Genomic DNA, 21,401 nt, shown 5'->3' with positions numbered 1-21,401 from the left:
TTCCAAGTACTACCCATGAGCAAGAGAGGAGCTGTTTTCAGACTCCAGACAACTCCTTTTACACTTCTCTAACTTTACACCTAACCGTTTTTAGATGCCAAAATAATTTTGGTACAGGATGACACAAGTTCCCAAATTAACCACATTTTGAATTGATTCGTTTCCGTGCTAGAATTATGTTCTATGCAACTTCTATTCATTTCAGCAGGAGTCACAGAATAAGTGCAGAACAGACATATTTGGCTGTTTTCACACAACTGATAATTTATATATCTATTGTATTAATGGCTCCCAATACAATCTGACAATATAAGATTATTTCAGGAATAAAAAGACTAGTTATTATACATGTGCTATATTTATATTCAGTTTGGAAGCATTACTGCCATGGCGGTGACTTTAGCGCAGACTCTGGGACAAAACCTTGGGATGATGTATAACAGACCACGCCTGGCTGCAGGTAAGACATCTCCTAGACTTCATCTCCAGCACTTCTTTGGATTCGGCTGGAATATAATGTCTGCCTCCATGTCTTCACTGCAGGTGACTGCCGCTGTCCAGACCTTTGGCTTGGTTGCATCATGGAAGATACAGGGTATGTAAAGGGTTTTAAAGCATTGTGTGGAGATAATACATGTTGTGAAGTTACAGGAACTAAACAATGCACACAGTGATGTGACAGTACTGTGATAATAAAAAAGTGATATCAATGCAGAGACAATACACATAGTGATATCATGCAGTGATAAGAAAAAAATAAGCTGTCACAGTACATAAATAATATACAGAGAAATGTCCCAGTGAAGGGATAATAAAATAGTGATATTATAATAAAAATAATGTGTTTCACAGTACTGAAATAATAAAAATTACTGTGTCAGTACAGAGAATTAACATACTAATACACAGTACATGGGCTATGTGAATATTGATGTAAAAATAATAAACATGGTGGTATCACTTATCAGAGATAGTAAACAGTACAGGAGTAATAATTATTCACATGTCAGAGTTCTGAAATAAGAAACATTGTGATGTCACACTAAAGGAGACACTAAACATTATGATGTCATAGTACAGAAATAGTAAACATTGTGATGTCTCCGTACAGGAATAATAAACATTGTGATGTCACCGTACAGGAATAATAAACATTATGATGTCACAGTACAGGAATAATAAACATTGTGATGTCACCGTACAGGAATAATAAACATTGTGATGTCACACTGCAGGAGACACTAAACATTATGATGTCATAGTACTGGAATAGTAAACATTGTGATGTCACAGTACGGGAATAATAAACATTGTGATGTCACTGTACAGGAATAATAAACATTATGATGTCATAGTACAGGAATAATAAACATTGTGATGTCACACTACAGGAGACACTAAACATTATGATGTCATAGTACAGGAATAATAAACATTGTGATGTCACCGTTCAGGAATAATAAACATTATGATGTCACAGTACAGGAATAATAAACATTGTGATGTCACACTACAGGAGACACTAAACATTGTGATGTCACAGTACAGGAATAATAAACATTGCGATGTTGCAGTAGAATGCAATAGAATAGGAATGCAAAGGGGGATACAAAGGGGATGAGTGGTCACTGTCTGGATTTACAGCTGCTTTTTATATACATATTGGGGCTCATTTACTAAGGGTCCACACGCCGCACTTTCGTCGGGTTTCCCGAATATTTCCGATTTGAGCCAAATTGCCCCGGGATTTTGGCGCACGCGATCGGATTGTGTCGCATCAGCGCCGGCTTTCACGCTACGGAAATTGGGGGGCGTGGCCGTCGGACAACCCGACGGATTCGGAAAAACACGGAATTTAAAAAAGAATTTGTGTCGCAAGATCAGCACTTACATGCAACGGGACGAAGAAGGTGAACTCCGGCGGACAATGGCGCAGCAGCAACACCTGCTGGATATCGGGCACACGACCTTAGTGAATTGCGGCAGACCCGAATCAGCATCGAACAACGCGCTGCGGGAACGCGACTGGACCACGTAAGTAAATGTGCCCCATTGTGGTATTGTTTGTGCACATTGCATGATGGTATTCCTCATATTAATGCATTGGAGCTGGTCTATGTCATACACAACAGGGTAATGCTCTGTTCAGGAGAAGTAAAGCTATAAGGTGGTAGAGAGGACATTACATGTTGTTTCTCACTACTGCGCTGCATCCAGCTTCAAAGTAAGAGGAGGTGAGTTGTGCTGTAGCTGTCCCTAATCATTGTTTCTTCATTTTAGGTACTACCTTCCTCAGAAATTCTCCCGTTGCAGTACTGATGAATACAGGCAGTTTTTGCAAAATGGTGGAGGGAAGTGCTTGTTTAACAAGCCCAATAAGGTAAGAGAGATTTTACCAGTACTTTCCTTTGATGGACAAAACAATATAAAAATGTAAAAAAACAGAAGCCCCTGCGGCGTGCAAAAATCAATCGCAATGGCCCCTAGTAACCCCATTGACTATATTGGTGTATGTAGGACTTCCGGTAAGGTGTACATTACCTAACATGTTATTGGTTGTAGTTTTCACAGAATCTACAAAATCCTCAATTCTCCACTTGTCACACATATAATCATGTCTATAGCCTAAGTTTTTTATGTTTCTGCTCTTTTTTCTTCTACATTAGAATACTTTTGTAACTTTTCAAGAACATATATGATCATTTAGCAATCCATGGGATGCATCCTAGAACTTAGAATGTGGGTTCAGATGTGGTATCTGTCTCCGCATATCATGTGGGTCTGAGCTGAATGTCTGTGTTTGGTGCAGTCTGGAGAAATTGCAGTCCCGTCACCCAACAGCTACCCATATTAGGTAGAGCTGCTATATGGAGTGCAAAGGTCCGGACTTGCAGTTTGTTTATTTTTGTTTTCGGATTATAATGACTTCTAATTGTGTTCTAATGTTCTTTCTTAAGCTGTTGGATGCTCCTTCATGTGGAAATGGATTTGTGGAAGTCGGAGAAGAATGTGATTGTGGTTCCCCTACTGTGAGTATTAAGAGGATATGATAAATGCTTGGGTTACACAAGTAATGTCCTTGTCCCTGAAGAACATTTAGGTTACACAGGTTTTCCAGCTTTTTTAGAATGGTGCATTGTGAAGTCTTCAAGCACAATCTCAAGAACATGGAGCAAACAAGCGGTTGCTTGAGTAGAGCCAAACAGGACCATAGAAGGGCATTAACTGAGCATGAGGACCACTATCTGCTCTTTTATACAAGGTTGAACATGAGCAGCACTTCTTGAACAGAAAATTGCCTCTAATGGGCTTCCTGGGTACGTTTTCTGACCAAGCTGTCAGAAACAGACTCTATGGGGCTTATTTACTAAGGCTCGCATTTTCGTTGGACTTCCCAACGTTTTCGGGATTTGCGCCGCTGGGGCAGGTATTTAGCAGGGGATTGTGTCACGCGATCGGATTTTGGTGCAGCTGCGCTGGCTTTCATGCGCAGAAATCTGGGCGGCATGCTTTCGGACAATCCAACTGATTCGGACTGAGCGCAGGATTTAACATTTAAATGGTGTCGCTAGATCAAGCACTTACATACATCGGGAAGAAGATGGTGGACACATGCAGGATCCTTGTGAATTCCGGTCAGACAATGCACTTTGGGTGAACTCTGTGGTCAGGGTAAGTAAATTTGCTCCTATGTGTCCACGGAGTCCACCTAGATTGGCTGCGGTTGCTGCCCCCTTCTCTGCAGAGATGACAAAAATGGTTACAGGTGCATTTCAATAAATTAGAATATCAGCAAGAAGGTTTTTATTTCAGTAATTCTATTCAAAAAGTGAAACTCATATATTATATAGAACAGAGTGAACTTTTTCAACTGTTTATTTATGTTAATGTTGATGATTATGGATTACAGCCAAGGAAAACCCAAAGGTCATTATCTCATAAAATTTGAATATTATATAAGAACAACTGAAAAAAAAATGATTGAACACAGAAATGTTAAAGTGAAAAATGTGTACAGTAAATGCACTCAATACGTGGTCAGGGCCCCTTTTGCATGAATGACTGCATCAATCCGGCTTGGCATGGAGGGATCAGCTGATGGCACTGCAGAGTTGTTATGGAAGCCCAGGTTGTGATATAGCAGCCTTCACCTTATCTGCATTGTTGGGCATGGTGTCTCTCATCTTCCTCTTGACAATACCCCATAGATTGTCTGGGGCTATGGTCAGACGAGTTTGTTGGGCTACAAGTGTCGCATTCCACGTGTCACGCCACTCCTGACCAATAAACACCAGAAGTGTCTTACCTGGGCCAAGGAGAAAAAGAACTCATTAGTCCAAAGCAGTGGTGGCGAACCTATGGCACGGGTCATTACCCAGCCTTTCAGGACGCAAGACTGCAGTCACAGGCATCCCAGGTCGAGCCACGTTAAGCGCTATTTTAAAGTGACTTAAAGTGCATAAGGAGTAAGGAGGGTGTGGACAGAGCCAGATTATCATTGAAGCCCGTTCTCCGGGCCTTTGATTCATGCTGTTAAGTGGACCTTAAAAGGAAGATACAATGATAATCCAAATATCTCCTTCTTTCTACTGTATAGGTGTACTCAGGACGCCAATACGTTTGAAACCTGTAACAGAGCAGGGAGCAATAAGCCATTTTAAATTGGCATTTTGGCACTTTGTGAAAGATATGTGGCTTTTGGTTGTAGTTCGGGCACTCAATCTCTAAAAGGTTCGCCATCACTGGTCCAAAGTATTGTTCAATGTCCCAAAGTCTGGAGGAAGAGTGAAGAGGCACAATCCAAGATGCCTTGAGGTCTAGTATGAAGTTTCCACTATCATTTATGAGGAGCCACATCATCTGCTGGTGTAGGTCCACTGTGTTTTGTCAAGACCAAAGTCAGCGCAGCCGTCTACCAGGAAATCATGCTTCCCTCTGCTGCCATGCTTTTTGGAGATGGATTTTTTTATTTTTCAACAGGACTTGTCACCTGTCCACACTGCCAAAAGTACCAATACCTGGCTTAATAACCACAGCATCACTGTGCTTGATTGACCAGAAAACTCTCCTGACCAAACCTCTTCAGATACTGGTTTCCACTGTAATGTCATTGTAATGTCAATTTACACTATTTAAGAACATTTTGTAATGAATTGTGTAAAGTTTTTTAAAATTTGAATTTACATATGATTTTCCAGTTATCTGTATAAGATGCTGCTGTGTATTTGCAAGCTTTGTTTCTAGTTGTGTTCAGAGTTGTATTTCAAGCTAGTATTAAAAATCATTAGAGCTACATAAGTGAAGTAATGTCATAATTGTTGAAATGTGTTTCTTCTGTAATGATTGGAGCGTCTTGGGTTATTATTTTAAGCTATTTTCTAATTAGATTTCACTGTATTAAGACTTTGATAAGAACCATATTACTGTATGATTTGTACTTGCATTGCTAATAAAATCAATAAAAATGGAAGTTCCAAAAAAAAAGTCACTAGAGCTGTTCTTGTAATTGACAGGAATGTAAAAGGAGCGGGGCGCTGAATTGCTGTAAGAAGTGCACACTCAGCCATGATGCAATGTGTAGTGATGAACTCTGCTGTCGACGATGTAAGGTGCGGCCAATTGAAGATGATCTCTACACAACAATTATATGAGCCTGAGAAAGAATAGGACAGAATTATCTTTTTTTGGAGTATCTTAGTAGTAGACTTGAATATAATAACATGGACACCTTTAATGATGCTGCATTTGTGTTTCCATAATATTTTTCTTTTCTACTTTTATCACAGTATGAACCGAGGGGGACAGTTTGTCGGGAACCTATTAATGAATGTGATGTGCCAGAGATGTGTCCTGGAGACTCCAGCGTGGTGAGTAACACTGTAACCCGCTATATTGGATAGGATCTATGTCTGTTCCAGGTTCAGCATGTCTGAGAGAGCTTCTCCATTTTGCTCGCTGAGACAGAATTTATTATTTGGATTCACCTGAGTGAAGTTGGCCCCCCCACCTTGTTCAAATCAAACAAAATCGGTGTCAAACGTTTGTGCTACGTTTGTGCTGGTTTGTGCAGCAGAAATTTTTGTTTGTGCCGCTATAGTTTTTGAGATTTTAATGAATGTTTCCAGAGGTCATCAGAGGTCAACCAGCCCCCCCACATTGCCCAAATCAACCAAAACTGGTGCCGAACAATTCTGCTACGTTTGTGCTGGTTTGTGTTGCGCACATTTTTGTTTGTGCTGCTTTTGTTTTGAATATATGAACAAAAAATGAAAGTTCAAAAGTTCAAGCAGCCCCCCCACATTAACCGAATCAAACAAAACTGGTGTCAAACGTTAGTGCTACGTTTGTGCTGGTTTGTGCAGCAAAAATTTTCGTTTGTGCCGCTATAATTTTTAAGGTATGTTCAGGTGTTCGAGGTGTTTAGGATATACTGGTAAAAAAACAAACCTAGTGACACTTCCCTGGTTTGATCACCAGGGGGAGCTAGCAAACACATTGTACTTTGGAAGAAATGAACTCTAATGACCTCTGCAAAAAAGTATGAATATATTAAAAATGATAGCGGCACAAATGAAAATTTTTGCTGCACAAACATAGCACTAATGTTTGACACCAGTTTTGTTTGATTTGGTTAATGTGGGGGGGCTGGTTGAACTTTTGAACTTTAATTTTTTGTTCATATATTCAAAACAAAAGCAGCACAAACAAAAATTAGAGCAGCACAAACGTAGCAGAATTGTTCGGTCCCAGTTTTGTTTCATTTGGGCAATGTGGGGGGGCTGGTTGACCACTGATGACCTCTGGAAACTTTCATTAAAATCTTAAAAACGATAGCGTCACAAACGACCTGACCCTTTTTTGTTTTTGTGTTTCTGTTTTTCCCTCCTCACCTTCAAAAATCCATAACCTTTTTTTTTCTGTGTACAAAGGCTTGTTTTTAAGCTGTACATAGCTGTGTAAGGTGTCATTTTTTGTGGGACTGTACGACCTTCAATTACTTTTTATTGAAATGTCATTGAAGTTGACGAAAAAGTGGCAATTTGTTACAAGGTTCACCGTCGGGTATAATTGTTTTTGTAATTTTGAGGCATTTTAGGATGCAGCGGTACTAAACATATTTATCATTGTGTGTAATTTTATTAGTATTTCAGTTTTTTATATTTTGATTTTACTGTTTTTTAGGCCATCTAGAGTACCTCCTCTGACAGAGTTAGAGATCAGGCTGTCAAGCCTGGGAGTCTATGAGAGACTCTAATTGCTGAAAGTAACCAATCACTGATTTGACCTCACCACCTGCAGCATTTAAATCGTTAACACCCACAATCGGTGTCTGCACTGATTACATGTGTTTGCGGTGGATCTACTTTGTTTTGAGATGGCTCAGCCCATGAGCCCTCTACATACCCCCTTCCCAACTCCCATAAGTAGAATTTGTAATAGTTGATTCCCAAAATTCTTCTCTAAATGTGATGGGGTGCCTACTCTAGTAGGACACTTATGGAATGCTAAAGCTGTGAAGGTTGGGTTACACTTCTGTTCATATCACCTTAAAGAAAATCTACCATCAATGAGTCAGAAGGTCTTTGTGCTCTGGCTATACTTGCTATTGTTCCCCTGCAGCAGCACATGTCAGTCTCACTCCCCCCCCCCCCCCCCGCGCTTCCTGTAATCTCGGCTGCAGTGAGCACACTGTGGGAGGGGGAAGTGCTCCTTAAGAAAGTAACAGCTATTTGGTTTCTTTATCAACTCCTGGATGGGGATAGTTTTAAATCTTTTGTGCAATTAAAGGAAATCTTTAACTTACTGCATGTGCAGTTTTATAAATTTCTTCAATTACGGCATGCATACGAAAAGACAAGTGGAGGTGGAACTACTCAGACCTCAAGCTATTGTGTATTAAAGCTTGCAGTGGGAGGGGGTCCAAATAGAGTAATTATCTCTAATATCTATTCTCACCTATTGGAGGAATATTTGAAAGCATACCACCTTACTATAAGGGGAAAATGGGAGGCGGACCTAGGGGAAATTTCAGACACTCAGTGGGAAGCGTTCCTGGATGGGATACCATTACTATCTCTGTCTGAGGCCCAGCGATTATTCCAAATATACTTCCTGCACAGGGTATATAAGACACCTAGTTCGCTCCATAAAATAGGAGTACATTGTCCCAGATGCTCGGTGTCGGATGCCAAATTACTGCATATGATGTGGGAATGCAGGGAATTCTGGAAACAGGTATTGCACCTTATACATAGAGTACTCTCAGTGGATCTTGAGCCGAATCTGAGGGTTTGCCTGCTAGGTCTGATTGAAACTGACGCCATAGAAGGTGCTACATTGTTATGTGCACAAAAATTACTATATTTGGCGCACAAATCTATAGCGGCCAGGTGGATCTAGACTTCGGCACCAGCTTTGCAGGAGTTCATCAACAAAGTCAATAATATGAGGTTAGAATGGGGGGTATACTTAAACCGAAAATTTCCAAAAAAAGTTCCTACTGTATAGTGGGATATGTCACCCTTGCAGCCCCTCTTTCTCCTCTCTATTGTTCTTGGACTATGTCTTATACTACAGTACAATAAGCCTAAGGAAGGCTATATGCATTGTGTCAGGTGACAGGAAATGTGGGGCCGTCAGCCTTTCAATAAGGATCAAGCAACACTTGATAAAAGAGAAAGATCAGTAGTCAACCCATCAGTAGCCATCAGTTGTAGCGCACAAGAGAAGAATGACGCTCACCAACCGCTGATATCTTGATATTATTATCTTTATATCCTGATTATCTTGATTATTATCTTTATTTAGGCTTGCAGGTGTTAATAAAGGGTTAGGGAAGGAAGTAAAATATGCAAGTAAGTGCCACCCATTTCACGTTTTTCGCTCTTCATCCGGCTCGTACCTGCATCAATGGCCCAAACAAACAAACAGTTCCCTACACTGGGCTGACGAAATACAAAAACATTTAAACAGTGCTGTCCACAGACTATTATCCTGCATCATGTCATTAGGCTGTGTGGATAGTCATAACCAACCAAAAAAAAAAGTATCTGCCAAGATGTGTAATAAATTTTTCGGCTATAAGTAGTATCAATGGATTAAATGAAGTGCTCCCAATTAAATGATAAGCCAGAAAGTAAAACAATCAGGGAAATTCCACTATAATGATAAAAATAGATATATCTTTATTATTTCATTATATAAAAAGTTACATCATCAATTTCATTATTGCAACAAAAGAAGCCCCCACAGGGTCGAAACCACAAAATAGGTGCATCTGAGTGGGACCCATATAAATTTATATAACTTGTGACTAATGAGCAAACATTAGTTCACAATGGTAATAATTAGCACATGCCCAAATGAAGAATTAGTTAAAAACTCATCAAACCATAGAATACATATGTAAACTCCTAAACAAGGGTAAATAAAGATGTTCTCAAAAACACTTACTTAAATGCAAATAACAGAGCATGAACCCGGGACATACACCACCAGCGCACCTCCCAAAGCATGTTTCGGAGCGAACTCCTTTATCACGAGCTGAGCCCTCTCCATTGATGGTAATATTGCAGCACCGATTGCAGGTGTTAACCTGTCCATTGCCGCCTTGGGTCACACAGGCACACGAATCGCACATTGCAGTAGATGATGTCCAAAATCCCCATATACTGCCATACAGGATCAATCAGACAACCTAGGGTTAAAGTACCCCAGGGCGTCTGAAAAATTGTATAAAAAGTTTAAAAAAAAAATGTAATTAAACAAAATTTAAATTCAACCCCCTTTCCCTAGAACTGATATAAATATACATAAACAAGAAAAACCATAAACATGTTAGGTATTGCTGTGTCCCAAAATATCCAATCTATCAAAATAAAATAACAGTAATTCCCAGTGTTTAACCCTGTAACAGAAAATAGCACCCAAAGTCGAAAAGCTCCTTACATTCAAGTATGAAAATGTTATTAGTGCCAGAAGATGGAAAATAAAGAATTTTTTTTTTGTACAGGAGAGTTAATTTTTGTAAATGTATGAAAACATTATAAAACCTATATAAATGTGGTATCACCTTGATCGCACCGACTCAAAGAATAAAGTAGACATGTCATTTGGGGAGCACGGTGAAAGCAGAAAACTGCTAATGCATTTTTTCACCAATTTCACTGCATTTGGAATTTTTTCCCTCTTCCCAGTACACGGCATGGAATATTAAATACCGTCACTATGAAGTGCAATTTTTTAGACAGAAAACAAACCCTTGCGCAGCTCTTTACATGGAAAAATAAAAAAGCTATTGATTTTTGAAGGTGGAAAGTGAAAAATGAAAATCAAAAAAAGGACTGTTCTTTAAGGGGTTAACTTATCCCATCCTGGAAAACTTATTTGTATATTTCCTTCTCATGGGATCTGTTTAAAAAATATATTTTTTAAATTGGATTCCATGAAATAGTACAGACTACTACACTATTTCATACAATTCTGACAATATGAAGTAATTTAGTATGAATGTCGGGTGCATCCCCATGTATACATTAGTCTCACAGTAGATAAAAATGTGATGTGAACATAGCTTTACTTTGATTTTTGTTACCATATGAATTTGAAGGATTTTGAATGAAGTTTAGTTCTGTGTTTTACTATAAAGAAAAATATTTACTGCTCATAGTAAACGGCCTTCAAGAACATGACATAAAGTATTGTATTTGTGAATGGTGATCTGTTTAGTGTAAGGTAATCCATGTCACGCTTTGTTTACCTAGTGCCCAGCAAATCTACACAAGCAGGACGGATACTTTTGTGATAATGAACAGGTAACCATGCGGTTTGAATGTATTTTACTGAGTTTGTAGAATAATTCCTTAAAAAGACTTACAATGTTCTTTGTTACTAAATGACAGATGGCTTCCTCCGATCTTGCAGTCCGTTTACAAAGCGCATAACCATATATATATATTAATGAATTTATTTCGTTATTACTGGTATTTGGTACCAGAATGTCCAGGGGATTGTATGAAATTTACTTGTGCAAAGATACTTTCCCATAGTGTAGTCACATTGTACCCTTAGAACTGGGGTACAGCTATTCTTGGGTATGACCACCACTGGTACAGTGGTTACACAAAGAAACCAATAATTTTTGCATATGAATTGGCCAGTAGTTGCTGCATGTCCCACAGCCGTCCTGTGGTAATGAACACTAAATCCAAGTAATCGTCAAGCCTTAATAGTGCGTGCCTGGCCACCACTGTCAGTGCAGATGTGGTTGTATCCAAGGGCAACTATCTGGTTTCTAAGGGGCATCATGGCAACATTTATGGGAAATTATTTTCACCCAGGTCCATTTTTTTGGATAACATACAATTGAAGAAATGTTTATATGTGGCAGGTGAATTAAATTAAACGTGAATACCCCTTTAGGATTGGACAGTTTAGCTGAGTCTTTGTTTAGAAGGTCGTAACTCTGTAGCCCAGAACCTCAATTACCTGAGGGCCAAAAGGTGGTATACTTTGCTACAGAAGACATTTATTTATATAATTCCGTAGCGCGTGGACAGCATGAGATGTTGTTGTCAAGCTGTAATTGATGCTCGAGGTCATGTGACAAGTAATTGAGACTTTGACATTTTGTGGGGAAATACCCACCACTGTTGTTGGCTTTTACTTCCATCACCATTGCATGCCTCCAGTTAAACCCTCATCAGCTGCATTTGTGCACATATTTAACACAATGGGGGCGCATTTACTTACCCGTCCGAGTCGTGATCCCCGATCCGGACTCTCCACCGTTGATGCACTGTGCCGCGATCCACATAGAACCTGCGCCCGATATCCTGCATGTGTCGCTTCCCCGCTCAGGTGCTTCGGAGTTCACCTTCTTCTTCCCAATACATGTAAGTGCTTGGCTTGCGACACAAATTTAAATGTTAAATCCCACGCTTAGACCGAAGCCGTCAGATCGTCCTCCCCCGATTTGTCACAACACAATCCCCAGCGCGATCCCCGAAAAGTCGGGAAACAATGAAAATGCGGACGCGGAACCCTTAATAAATAAGCCCCATTATATCCTGTTCCCAAATCTGTTTGTGTATAACGCAAAAAAATTCAGGACATTAACACAGTCCTAACTAGTACAATAGGGATTACATGTAAAACCAATATTAATATAGAATATACTTCAGTCTTGTATTATGTGATGAGAGCTTTAGTTTTTTTTTTAACAACCACGCGTTGAAGAAGGCTGCACCATAGGCAAGAGTCTTGTATTGTGTCCTACTCTGTCCTAGCCCCCAACCTGTCTCCCTTCTCCTAATTAGAATGACTATGTTATATTTTATCCTTGGGAAGTAAGTTCTCTCCATACAAAGACTGCCAAAAAGGGCCACCATGTAGACATGTGGAGTCTTATTGCCATGGATGCTCTACTAGGGGGATTCTGGGAAAATATGCAAAGTTTTGGAGGATGGGATAAGGAAAAGGGAGCTGCCTTACAAGGTAGCTAAAAGATGTGTGGTTTTCCTTATCCCAACCTGGAAAACTTTGCATATTTTCCCAGAATCCTTTATCCTTAGCCTACCCTCACTTATATAGTCCAGCATGGCTTACATGATACAAGCGCCAGCTTATAGCACAAATGGAGTTTTGTTTAAGCAGGATATGATGAAAACATGATGGAAACTCATTGGTGCTCTTTGAAAAATATGGGGGGTGATGGGGTAATGAGGAACTTCCTTTTTCTTGCTTGAATGTCATTTAGGCCGGTGACTAAAGTGAATTTCTTTCATCCAGAAGCCTAGTTGTCAATCATTGGTGATAAATGTCACACAGGCTCGGAAACTCTGCCTGAACCACTTCATAGATGTTTGTCTTTATAGGGATGAGGAACCTTTTCCCTGACATTTATGCATGTGGAAATGTAAAGAGGACTATAAAGTAGGTGCAAATCTGTCTCAGAATAAGCTAGCCACTACAAGTGAACGTCCTCTAATGGAAGTAGTCTGCAGGTTCTCTTTAGTATCTAGAACAATGTAATAGTTTAGCAGTGTTTATATACATACTAATATATGTTTGTTATTTGTTTGTTGCCTGATTATATGTATAAATCTCTGCCTAAAAGGGTCGATGTTATGGAGGTCGATGCAAGACCAGAGATCGCCAATGCAGTGCATTATGGGGGCGCAGTAAGTGTTACTTCTCATATTTAATGAAATAATCAATTGAAATATGGGGAGTGAAACTAAGACATGACATAAGGTGAACTGTGTATATGACCAGGGCGTAGGTATATGGATGTAGATGCAGCCTACTGTAGTCTTTTATACCTCTCACTAGTTAAGCTCAGTGGTGGTTCTCTCCGTAGGACTCACCGTAGGTATTCATTGACCTTCCCAGTTGTTTATTAATTCCATTCATTCATTCAGAATGTGGGGATATGAGACAGTATGTACTGTAAATGCAGCTCTCTCATTTGTAGGCCTTTGCCCAGAGTATTGAACCTATTGAAACAAATTCATATTTGAAAGAATTAAGTAAACTTATATCCTTTAATATAAAGGCTATGGACCTTGCACCATGTCATGTAGATTTCGTCCTTTATTCTAGATGCATCAGACAGGTTTTGCTATGAAAAGCTGAACATTGAAGGGACAGAGAAGGGTAACTGTGGCAGAGATGGAGACAACTGGATGCAGTGCAGCAAACCGTAAGTGGAAACCAGATTTTACCATAAACCTGTGTCCTATGTCTGACCTGATTCATGACCATGTTGTGTGTCCCATAGCTGACAAGCAATTGTTACAAGTCGTCATTAAACCCTTAAAGTAATTGTTTTTATTTAAAAAAGAATTAGAGCAGGTGATAAAAATAAATTGAAACAGCTTCTCTGTGCCACGCTTCTGCTTTTTCTCCTGAAGAGAGCAGTGTATCTGAAAGCTTTCTGTGGTCTGTCCACTTCAGACAGATACATAGGCTAATAATTAACTCTTTCAGAGGAAAAGAAGGACACAGGATCATACTTATTTAATAAAGTATATTACAACGTTTATTATTATCACCCGCACTATTGATTTCTAAAATGTTGTTGAAAGTGCAGTTACACTTCAAGTATGTGTGTGCCTTGTTTCTGTCCATTAGAGATGTACTCTGTGGCTACCTCCTATGTTCTAATATCTCCGGATTACCAAGAATTGGAGAGCTGAATGGTGACATCACAAGTATGTCTTTTTATCACCAGAACAGATACATTGATTGCAGGTAAGACCTAATTATACAGGTTACAAGCTAAATAGTAAGTGACTATTTCTAAATAGTTGGTGCTATGATCGGGAGAGATAATAGTAGAGGACATTAAGGCATTATTTACTACATTAAACAGATATTGCAGATGACATTGCAGGAAATAGACGGGTGGATCAAAGTCTGGAAAAAGACTTTATTCAAATGCATTAGATTTCAGGATGCAGCTTATTAGTACAGATAGCCATAGGGAATTTCCAGGTACTGTTGTGTTATCTGAGACTCAGTAGTTATTACAATCTATAAGGACAAACCTGAATCCTTGTATTGTCATGTTAGTAAAAGGTTTTTGCCTCTGGTTGTTCCAGTGCATTCTGCCTGCTTATATTGTAAAATCGTGTGCCATATGTTGATATCACAAGGTTTTTTTAATATATTTTTTTATCTTGCTTACAGAGGTGGGCAGGTTATGCTACCAGATGGCTCAGGATTAGGATATGTTGAGGACGGGACACCTTGTGGACCTAACATGATGTGTCTAGATCGGAAGTGTCTGTCAGCGTCTACATTCAATTTTAGTACCTGCCCAGGCAGTGGCCATGGAGTGGTGTGCTCAGACCACGGGGTATGTTGAGTGTAAAATGTCAATGGGTTTTCTATAAATGTGGATTGCTTCTGTTGAGAAAACATACTATTATATTTATTATATACTTGTGTACTTATGCACATTTGTGGTGTTGCACTTCGCCTTATTAACTTTGAAAAGACTAAGTTGCAATACCGTATGCATCTGATCGACAAGGGAGGTGTAAGCAGCCATGTAATTCTAACCCAATACTAGCACTTTCATTTTATAGGCTATTCACACGAATGAATTCATTGCAGTCGCGGCTGGGGGAGGGTATGAGTTCTGTTATCTAAGCCCATAAAATAATAGCTGCTACCCAGTGGGTTCCAAGTGCATTTTCAGCACAATTGGGCAAACACCACCACCTATTATATCACCTCTGTTTTTAATTATTACCCAGGTTTGCAGCAATGAAGGAAAATGTATTTGTCATTCAGACTGGACTGGAAAAGATTGTAGTGTATATGATCCACTTCCTGTTCCAAAAGCAACTGGAGTTGTGGAGAGATCAAAAGGTACATTGTGTATTTTTTCCATAATTCAAGCTCGTAGCTCTCTGTCATGTCATTGACTATCATTATGATGTCTTCCGGAACAATCATTGAATGTTTCATGAGAAGATGAACATTCTCACTAAATGTAAATGTTTACATGTCATTACAAGTAAATATTTCTCTTGGATCATAGAAATGGCCAAAATGTTCTAAAGAGCTTGATATTATTAGTATGGTAAAAAAAAAAAAAAAAAGTATGAAAAAATGAAAACTTTTTAAATGGCAAATTAACTTCCATTTAGGATATAAATACGTTTGTCATTAGCTGATATCTAAAATCTAAGACTTTTTCTATGTATACAAAAGGCCTTTATTTATTTAAAATGTTTATTTTTCTAAACTAGTGACAGTATTTAAAATTCCATTCTGAGTACTTGGAAGCAATAAAAAAATTCCAAATGTGTTGAAATTAGTGAATTAGCGCCATTTTCTTGTGGGCCCTGTATTTACACCTTTCCCTTTTCATTCCAAATGACACCTCGCCTTTACCTCTTTGGGTAGGTACGAACACAGGGATACCAAATTTCTATAGGTTTTATTGTGTTTTAATAGATTTTAAATATGAAAACCTTTTGTATGAAAACATTTTGCTTCATTTTTCCATGATCTGGCACTAATAACTTTTTCATACTTAAGCATATGGAGCCGTGTAAGGTGCAAGCTTTTGGCCGTACATACATTCCCCATAGGCCAGCACGTGCGGCACTGTACTGCTCCATACACGGGGAAAAGAGAGGACATGTTCCATGTTACGGTGTCGTGCCTAATGCATCGAGATGGAGAGGGGAGGTGTCACCACTCATCCTCTCTTTCCTCGCGGAGAACATATGCCCACCAGCACATGTGTTCGTGTAAATGTAGCCTAACACAGAACAAGCACATTTGTGAACAATATGTGAGAGAAAAATGCTTTTTGTTTACTTAGTTTACTTAAAGTCTTAGATTTTTGAGTTCTGCGTCTATATTTTTTTTAAACTTAGTTATTTGCTATACATTTTATATATATTTTATTTATTTCACTGCAGGTCCCAGTGGCACAAACATTATTATTGGATCAATCGCAGGCGCTGTGCTCATTGCTGCCATTGTATTAGGGGGAACTGGATGGGGTTTTAAGTAAGTGAAAAAAGGCCTTTTATTGAACATTTTCCCCATGGCATATTGATGGCTTGATACTTTACTGTATGTTATTGAAAGCCAGACACAGTACATTATTAATTGTTTTTCCTCTTCTTTTTCTTTCTGTCACACTTACCTCCTGCAAGAAATATTCGGAGAGGAAGGTATGACAAACATGATTACAATGGCTGCTTCTTTTCTACACCCTATTGATACCTGTGTAAAACTTAAAGGGGGTTTGCCGCCTTTAAGATATTGATGGCATATCCATTATTCACCAGTATTAGTTTGGTGGGTGTCAAGTGTCATACCCAGACCAATCAGCAGCTCCTGAAACTGGCCGCTACACAGAAATAGGAGTTAGACTTGAGTCTAGACCTACTCATCTGTCGGAGGTTCTCTTCCAACATGCACAAGCTTCAGCTACAAGCTACAGCAAGTCCTGCAGCTCAACCATCTCACAGCAGGACTGCTGAGGCTCATACAGCTCAGTCCTAATGCTCCCCTCCTTCGATCACACCTTCTTCCCCTCCATGTGTAACTCACTGCACAATCTTTCCTCTCCAATTGGTAGCAGTGTCAGTAAATAAAAGACATGGGGGTACATTTACTTACCTGTCCATGTCGCAATCCCACACTATGAGCGTGTGCCTGATATCCTGCGTGTGTCGCTTCCCCGCTCCGGTCCGCCGAAGTTCACCTTATTCTTACCGGTGTATGTAAGTGCATTGGTTGCCACACAATTTGAATATTAAATCCCGGCTTAGTCTGAATCAGTCGAATCCGTCGCAATTGCGCCAAAATTGTGTGCGACACAATCCCCTTCTAAATATCTGTCTCAGCCATGCAATCCCCGAAAAATTTTAAAATCCGCCAAAAGTGCATTCCGCGGGACCCTTAGTAAATAAGCCCCATGGTCTTGTGATGCATCTCTCTATGTATCTCAGTTTAGCACAGAAGAGAGGGCAAACAGTAGCTATGCATTATGAATGGAAAAGGGAGGGAGGAGCTGAGCAGGAGCTTTGCTTGTGTATGTGAGATATAGACATACAGCAGATTACATATGACCAGTGCTGATGAACAACCCATAGCCAAATAGCAGTTTGGAAATGATGATTTATGAATGCAGGATAAGTTAAGTACAGTGCAAAAAAAATAGCAAAGTGCTTTACTATAGGAGCCTAGCACCAGATTTGTTCATTGATTTCTTTTGCACAAATTAGTTCATAGTATTTAATATTTTAAAAGTTAAAAAAACACCTTTTCACAGCATTACTACAGCCAGTATGTTTTTTAGTGATTTAACAGTTTAATAGTTTGCTATGAAGTGCAATATTAGACACCACCCATAGACATATGGACCCTGGAGTATATTTATCAAAATTGTCTAAAAGAAATAGTGCAAAATAAGAGTAGACAGCAGAGCCGGGACTTGAAGGAGTTGAGGCTATAATTAAATTTAAATATATACAGAGGCCGGAGGTGAGGTCACATCGATAACTGCATGCCTGCTACAGCCTGAATCTCTTGCTCTAGTAGGTGCATGGCTATTGTCTCTATATACAAACAATGGCTGGTGGTGAAGAACGGGAGCACTGGAGAGGGTGAGTATCTGTTGTTTACTATTTTATTACTCAGAGATAGAGAGATCCTCTTTGGAAAAGTGCCAAAGAGATGCATTTTCTGGTAAAAAATTATATTTCAAATCCCCCCCCCCCCCCCCACTGACCACACTTACAAATGCCAACGCACATCCCTCCCCCGCTGAAAACATCCAAGCCTCCACCTTCACTGACAACACCCCCCTCCCCCACTGACAACACACCCCCTCCCCACTGACAACACACAAGCTCCCAATCACTGACTATACACACTCTCCCCAAAATATACACCCCCCAAAGACTACACAGATGTCACTATCCTCCCTTTTCCTTTTCTTCTGTATGCTGTGTATCCCAATTAGCTGCACATGCTGTGGGGACAGGTCTCTTGTAGCTGTAGCCTCTGCCCTGCTAGACAGTCTTATGTTGCGATTGATCTGGCTTAGAATAAGACTTTGCATATGCTATTAGTTGGCTTAGTTTATGGCAGAAAAATGCAGCAAAATGCAGGAGCATTTGCATAATTTTTGGCATAGACCCTTTTTCCTACAAAGCCACACCCCTTTTCAGAAAGCACATGCCTTTGTAATGCATTTGGGAATATGTAAATATGTATAGGAAAAAAAAAAACCTTTCATGCCCTTGTCTTCAATGTGTCTTTGCCATAGTTTATATATCACAATTGGAAAATGGAATTTGATTTGGTATTTACAAATATGTAGAAATTCAATGTATTTATTATGTTTAGTTATTTACAACAATACTGTGTATTATTCAATATCTATTTGTATGTGTAACACATTCTCTGACTGTTTTCCAGGTCTGGAGGTGGATAGCCGGTCACATATCTTTTGTGACACTTTCTTTTCTGCCATTTGTCAATATTCTATATCATTCCCATGACACCTATAGGCCTTGCTGATAAAGCAAAGAAGATGATACCACATGGAAAAGACAAGTCTACAGCAGGGACACTATAGTGAATATTTCTGGGATCTTTCTCCCTGTCTTCCAGAACTGGAACAAAGCTGTTCCTCCTTGGGACAGTAATAGACTGCTAAATAGTAGGTTCTGTCATGAATGTTCTCATGGCAGAAGCTTTACTGAACTTCTCAGTCTTGAAGGCTGCTGCAATTTATAAACAAGGACTGATCCTGTAAAACATGTCACTGCCGATCGTACACTGCTACTGGGAAGGACTAAAGGACCACTAAAAATAAGTCAATTGACATTTTATTTTTTAAAATGGGATCAACCCCTTTTTCAATTTTTTGTGGGCTGAGACAATCTACAGAACCTTTGGATGTTACGGAGACTTCATATCTCACAGATATTCCTAATCATAAACTTGTAGGGTCCACGTTCATGAATATTGTCTCAACCAACAAAAAGTTGACACCTTTGTAGATGAAAGGAACTTTTTCAATGTCACTGCCATTTGGACACTGATTGTAGGAGGGATTATTCTTACGACCAACCTAGCCACAGGGCCCCCATTTACCATACTGGAATCTAGCGCTTAAAAACCATATATATTACTGCCATAAATAAGCTTTGATTCCAGATAATGACTTCAGCCCTTATATCCAGCGGCAGAAGAATATTCTAACTAACAGTGTTCCCTGAATATAGTCATATATAGAATTTTAAGCATAATCTATTAAAAACTTTAAAATATTTTTTAAATAATTAAGTATTGCTAAAAAAAAAACATTTAAAAAATCCCCACTGTTAATTGCACTAAGAAATCAATCAGATGGGAAGGGGATGGAATATGCTTGGACTTTCCAAGGAAAGACCACTGACTGCCTGTTGTATACCTCCTGACACTGCTGAAAACACAAAAGTAGTAGTACGACTCTTTATAAAGATATCACCCCCACCTAAAAAACAGATCTGTAGTTATTTCTTGTCTGGAATGTACTGACTCTACTGCCATCTGATATCTGCATGGATAATTTGGTTTGCATAAAAATACAAGAAGAAAAGTCCATACCTGTGGAGATTCTGAACAAGTTCCTAAACCAAGACATCAACTTTCATTGTCCTCTACGCTCCAGCATCTCTGTAAACATTCAAGTCATTCTGTAAATTGGAAGTTTATAGCGGAGTAACTCACTGCCAAGGTATTCTCTGTTCCAAGTATATGCACAGCCTATAGGCAAACGACTGTATACGAGGCAGCACAACACACCAGGAATACAACTTCATTGAAAATGGGATAAATAAAAAACACTGATGATTAAAATATGGAGAATACACAGCACAAAAGTGGCGCCCAACAAGGAGGGGGCTCAGCACAATTGGATAGAACGTACATCACATGATGTTTTGTGCTGAATAAAAATCATAAATAACCTTGGGATCTAGTATCACTGGCATCGGTGAGTGCGGAGAATCGCATCAGCTACAACAAATGGTTAAGGGGTTATTGACTGTCCACAGATAGAAGAAGAAATCGAGTTATCATATCCATTACTTGCCTAGAAAACTAGAAGACTCTTGCAAAGCAACGCTGAATGTCTTTCTTCCACAGTGGGGTCGGGCAAACTTGGTTAAATAATTGGTTTTGGAATAACTTTTTCTCCTACAGGACTTTGATGCAAAAAGTTGAGGATCTTAATGATTTTTTTTTTTAAATAATGAAAAGAATAAAATGAATGTTCTCACAGTGACGGGACTAAAAGAAAAAATGTTTCTAATTATTTTTTTTTGGAAGCCAGGTTTATTGTGATGCACCTATATGTTGTGATCCTATGTCATGTTTAATCACAAACTCTGTAGGCTTCTATACACACACACACCCATAATAAAAATCTAATCCACATGCTGCGCAGAAAACACACAGCATGAGAAGATTTTGGCTGCATTCACACGAATGTATGAAAATGGCCGTATGCTACCGGTACCTTACCGTTTTTACCAGTTACATACATCCACGTTCATTTCAATAGACATCTAACCATTAACATTGCCGGTGTTTACACAGTACCGTACACAAGCTGTGAAAAAATATAGAGCATGTCCTATTTTCTCCCGTACTTCAGTTCGTTATGCTGTATGCATATATATGGTGTCATACGGCACGGAAATACGGGACTGGAGAAATTACACGTTTGTGTGAATGCAGCCTAACACTGCAGGTTTTAAACCTGAAGGAAATTAATTTTGCAATTTGTATCTGCTGAATTCAACTTTTGTCAAATATAGAAAATACACTAATTTTGTTTTTTTAAGTATCCAAATTATACATAAAAAGCTTAG

The 21,401-nt window shown here is 39.1% G+C and overlaps 1 protein-coding gene across 1 annotated transcript in view; it reads left to right on the top strand.

The window, feature by feature from the left end:
• The window catches only part of ADAM11 (ADAM metallopeptidase domain 11), a 58,644-nt gene extending 38,705 nt beyond the window's left edge, over positions 1-19,939 (top strand). The window contains exons 13-27 of the mRNA XM_072111224.1: positions 370-460; positions 544-595; positions 2,281-2,380; positions 2,958-3,029; positions 5,514-5,609; positions 5,787-5,867; positions 10,764-10,814; positions 13,118-13,181; positions 13,603-13,702; positions 14,134-14,253; positions 14,692-14,860; positions 15,264-15,378; positions 16,443-16,533; positions 16,683-16,700; positions 18,958-19,939. Of these exons, the coding sequence (XP_071967325.1) occupies positions 370-460; positions 544-595; positions 2,281-2,380; positions 2,958-3,029; positions 5,514-5,609; positions 5,787-5,867; positions 10,764-10,814; positions 13,118-13,181; positions 13,603-13,702; positions 14,134-14,253; positions 14,692-14,860; positions 15,264-15,378; positions 16,443-16,533; positions 16,683-16,700; positions 18,958-18,973 (1,236 nt within the window). The 3' untranslated portion in view covers positions 18,974-19,939. The remainder of the gene's footprint in view (positions 1-369; positions 461-543; positions 596-2,280; positions 2,381-2,957; positions 3,030-5,513; positions 5,610-5,786; positions 5,868-10,763; positions 10,815-13,117; positions 13,182-13,602; positions 13,703-14,133; positions 14,254-14,691; positions 14,861-15,263; positions 15,379-16,442; positions 16,534-16,682; positions 16,701-18,957) is intronic.
• Positions 19,940-21,401: the final 1,462 nt, after the last annotated feature.

Source organism: Engystomops pustulosus, chromosome 6, assembly GCF_040894005.1.
Source record: "Engystomops pustulosus chromosome 6, aEngPut4.maternal, whole genome shotgun sequence".
NCBI classification, from domain to species: Eukaryota; Metazoa; Chordata; class Amphibia; order Anura; family Leptodactylidae; genus Engystomops; species Engystomops pustulosus.
This window is presented reverse-complemented; position numbering and strand designations above follow the sequence as displayed.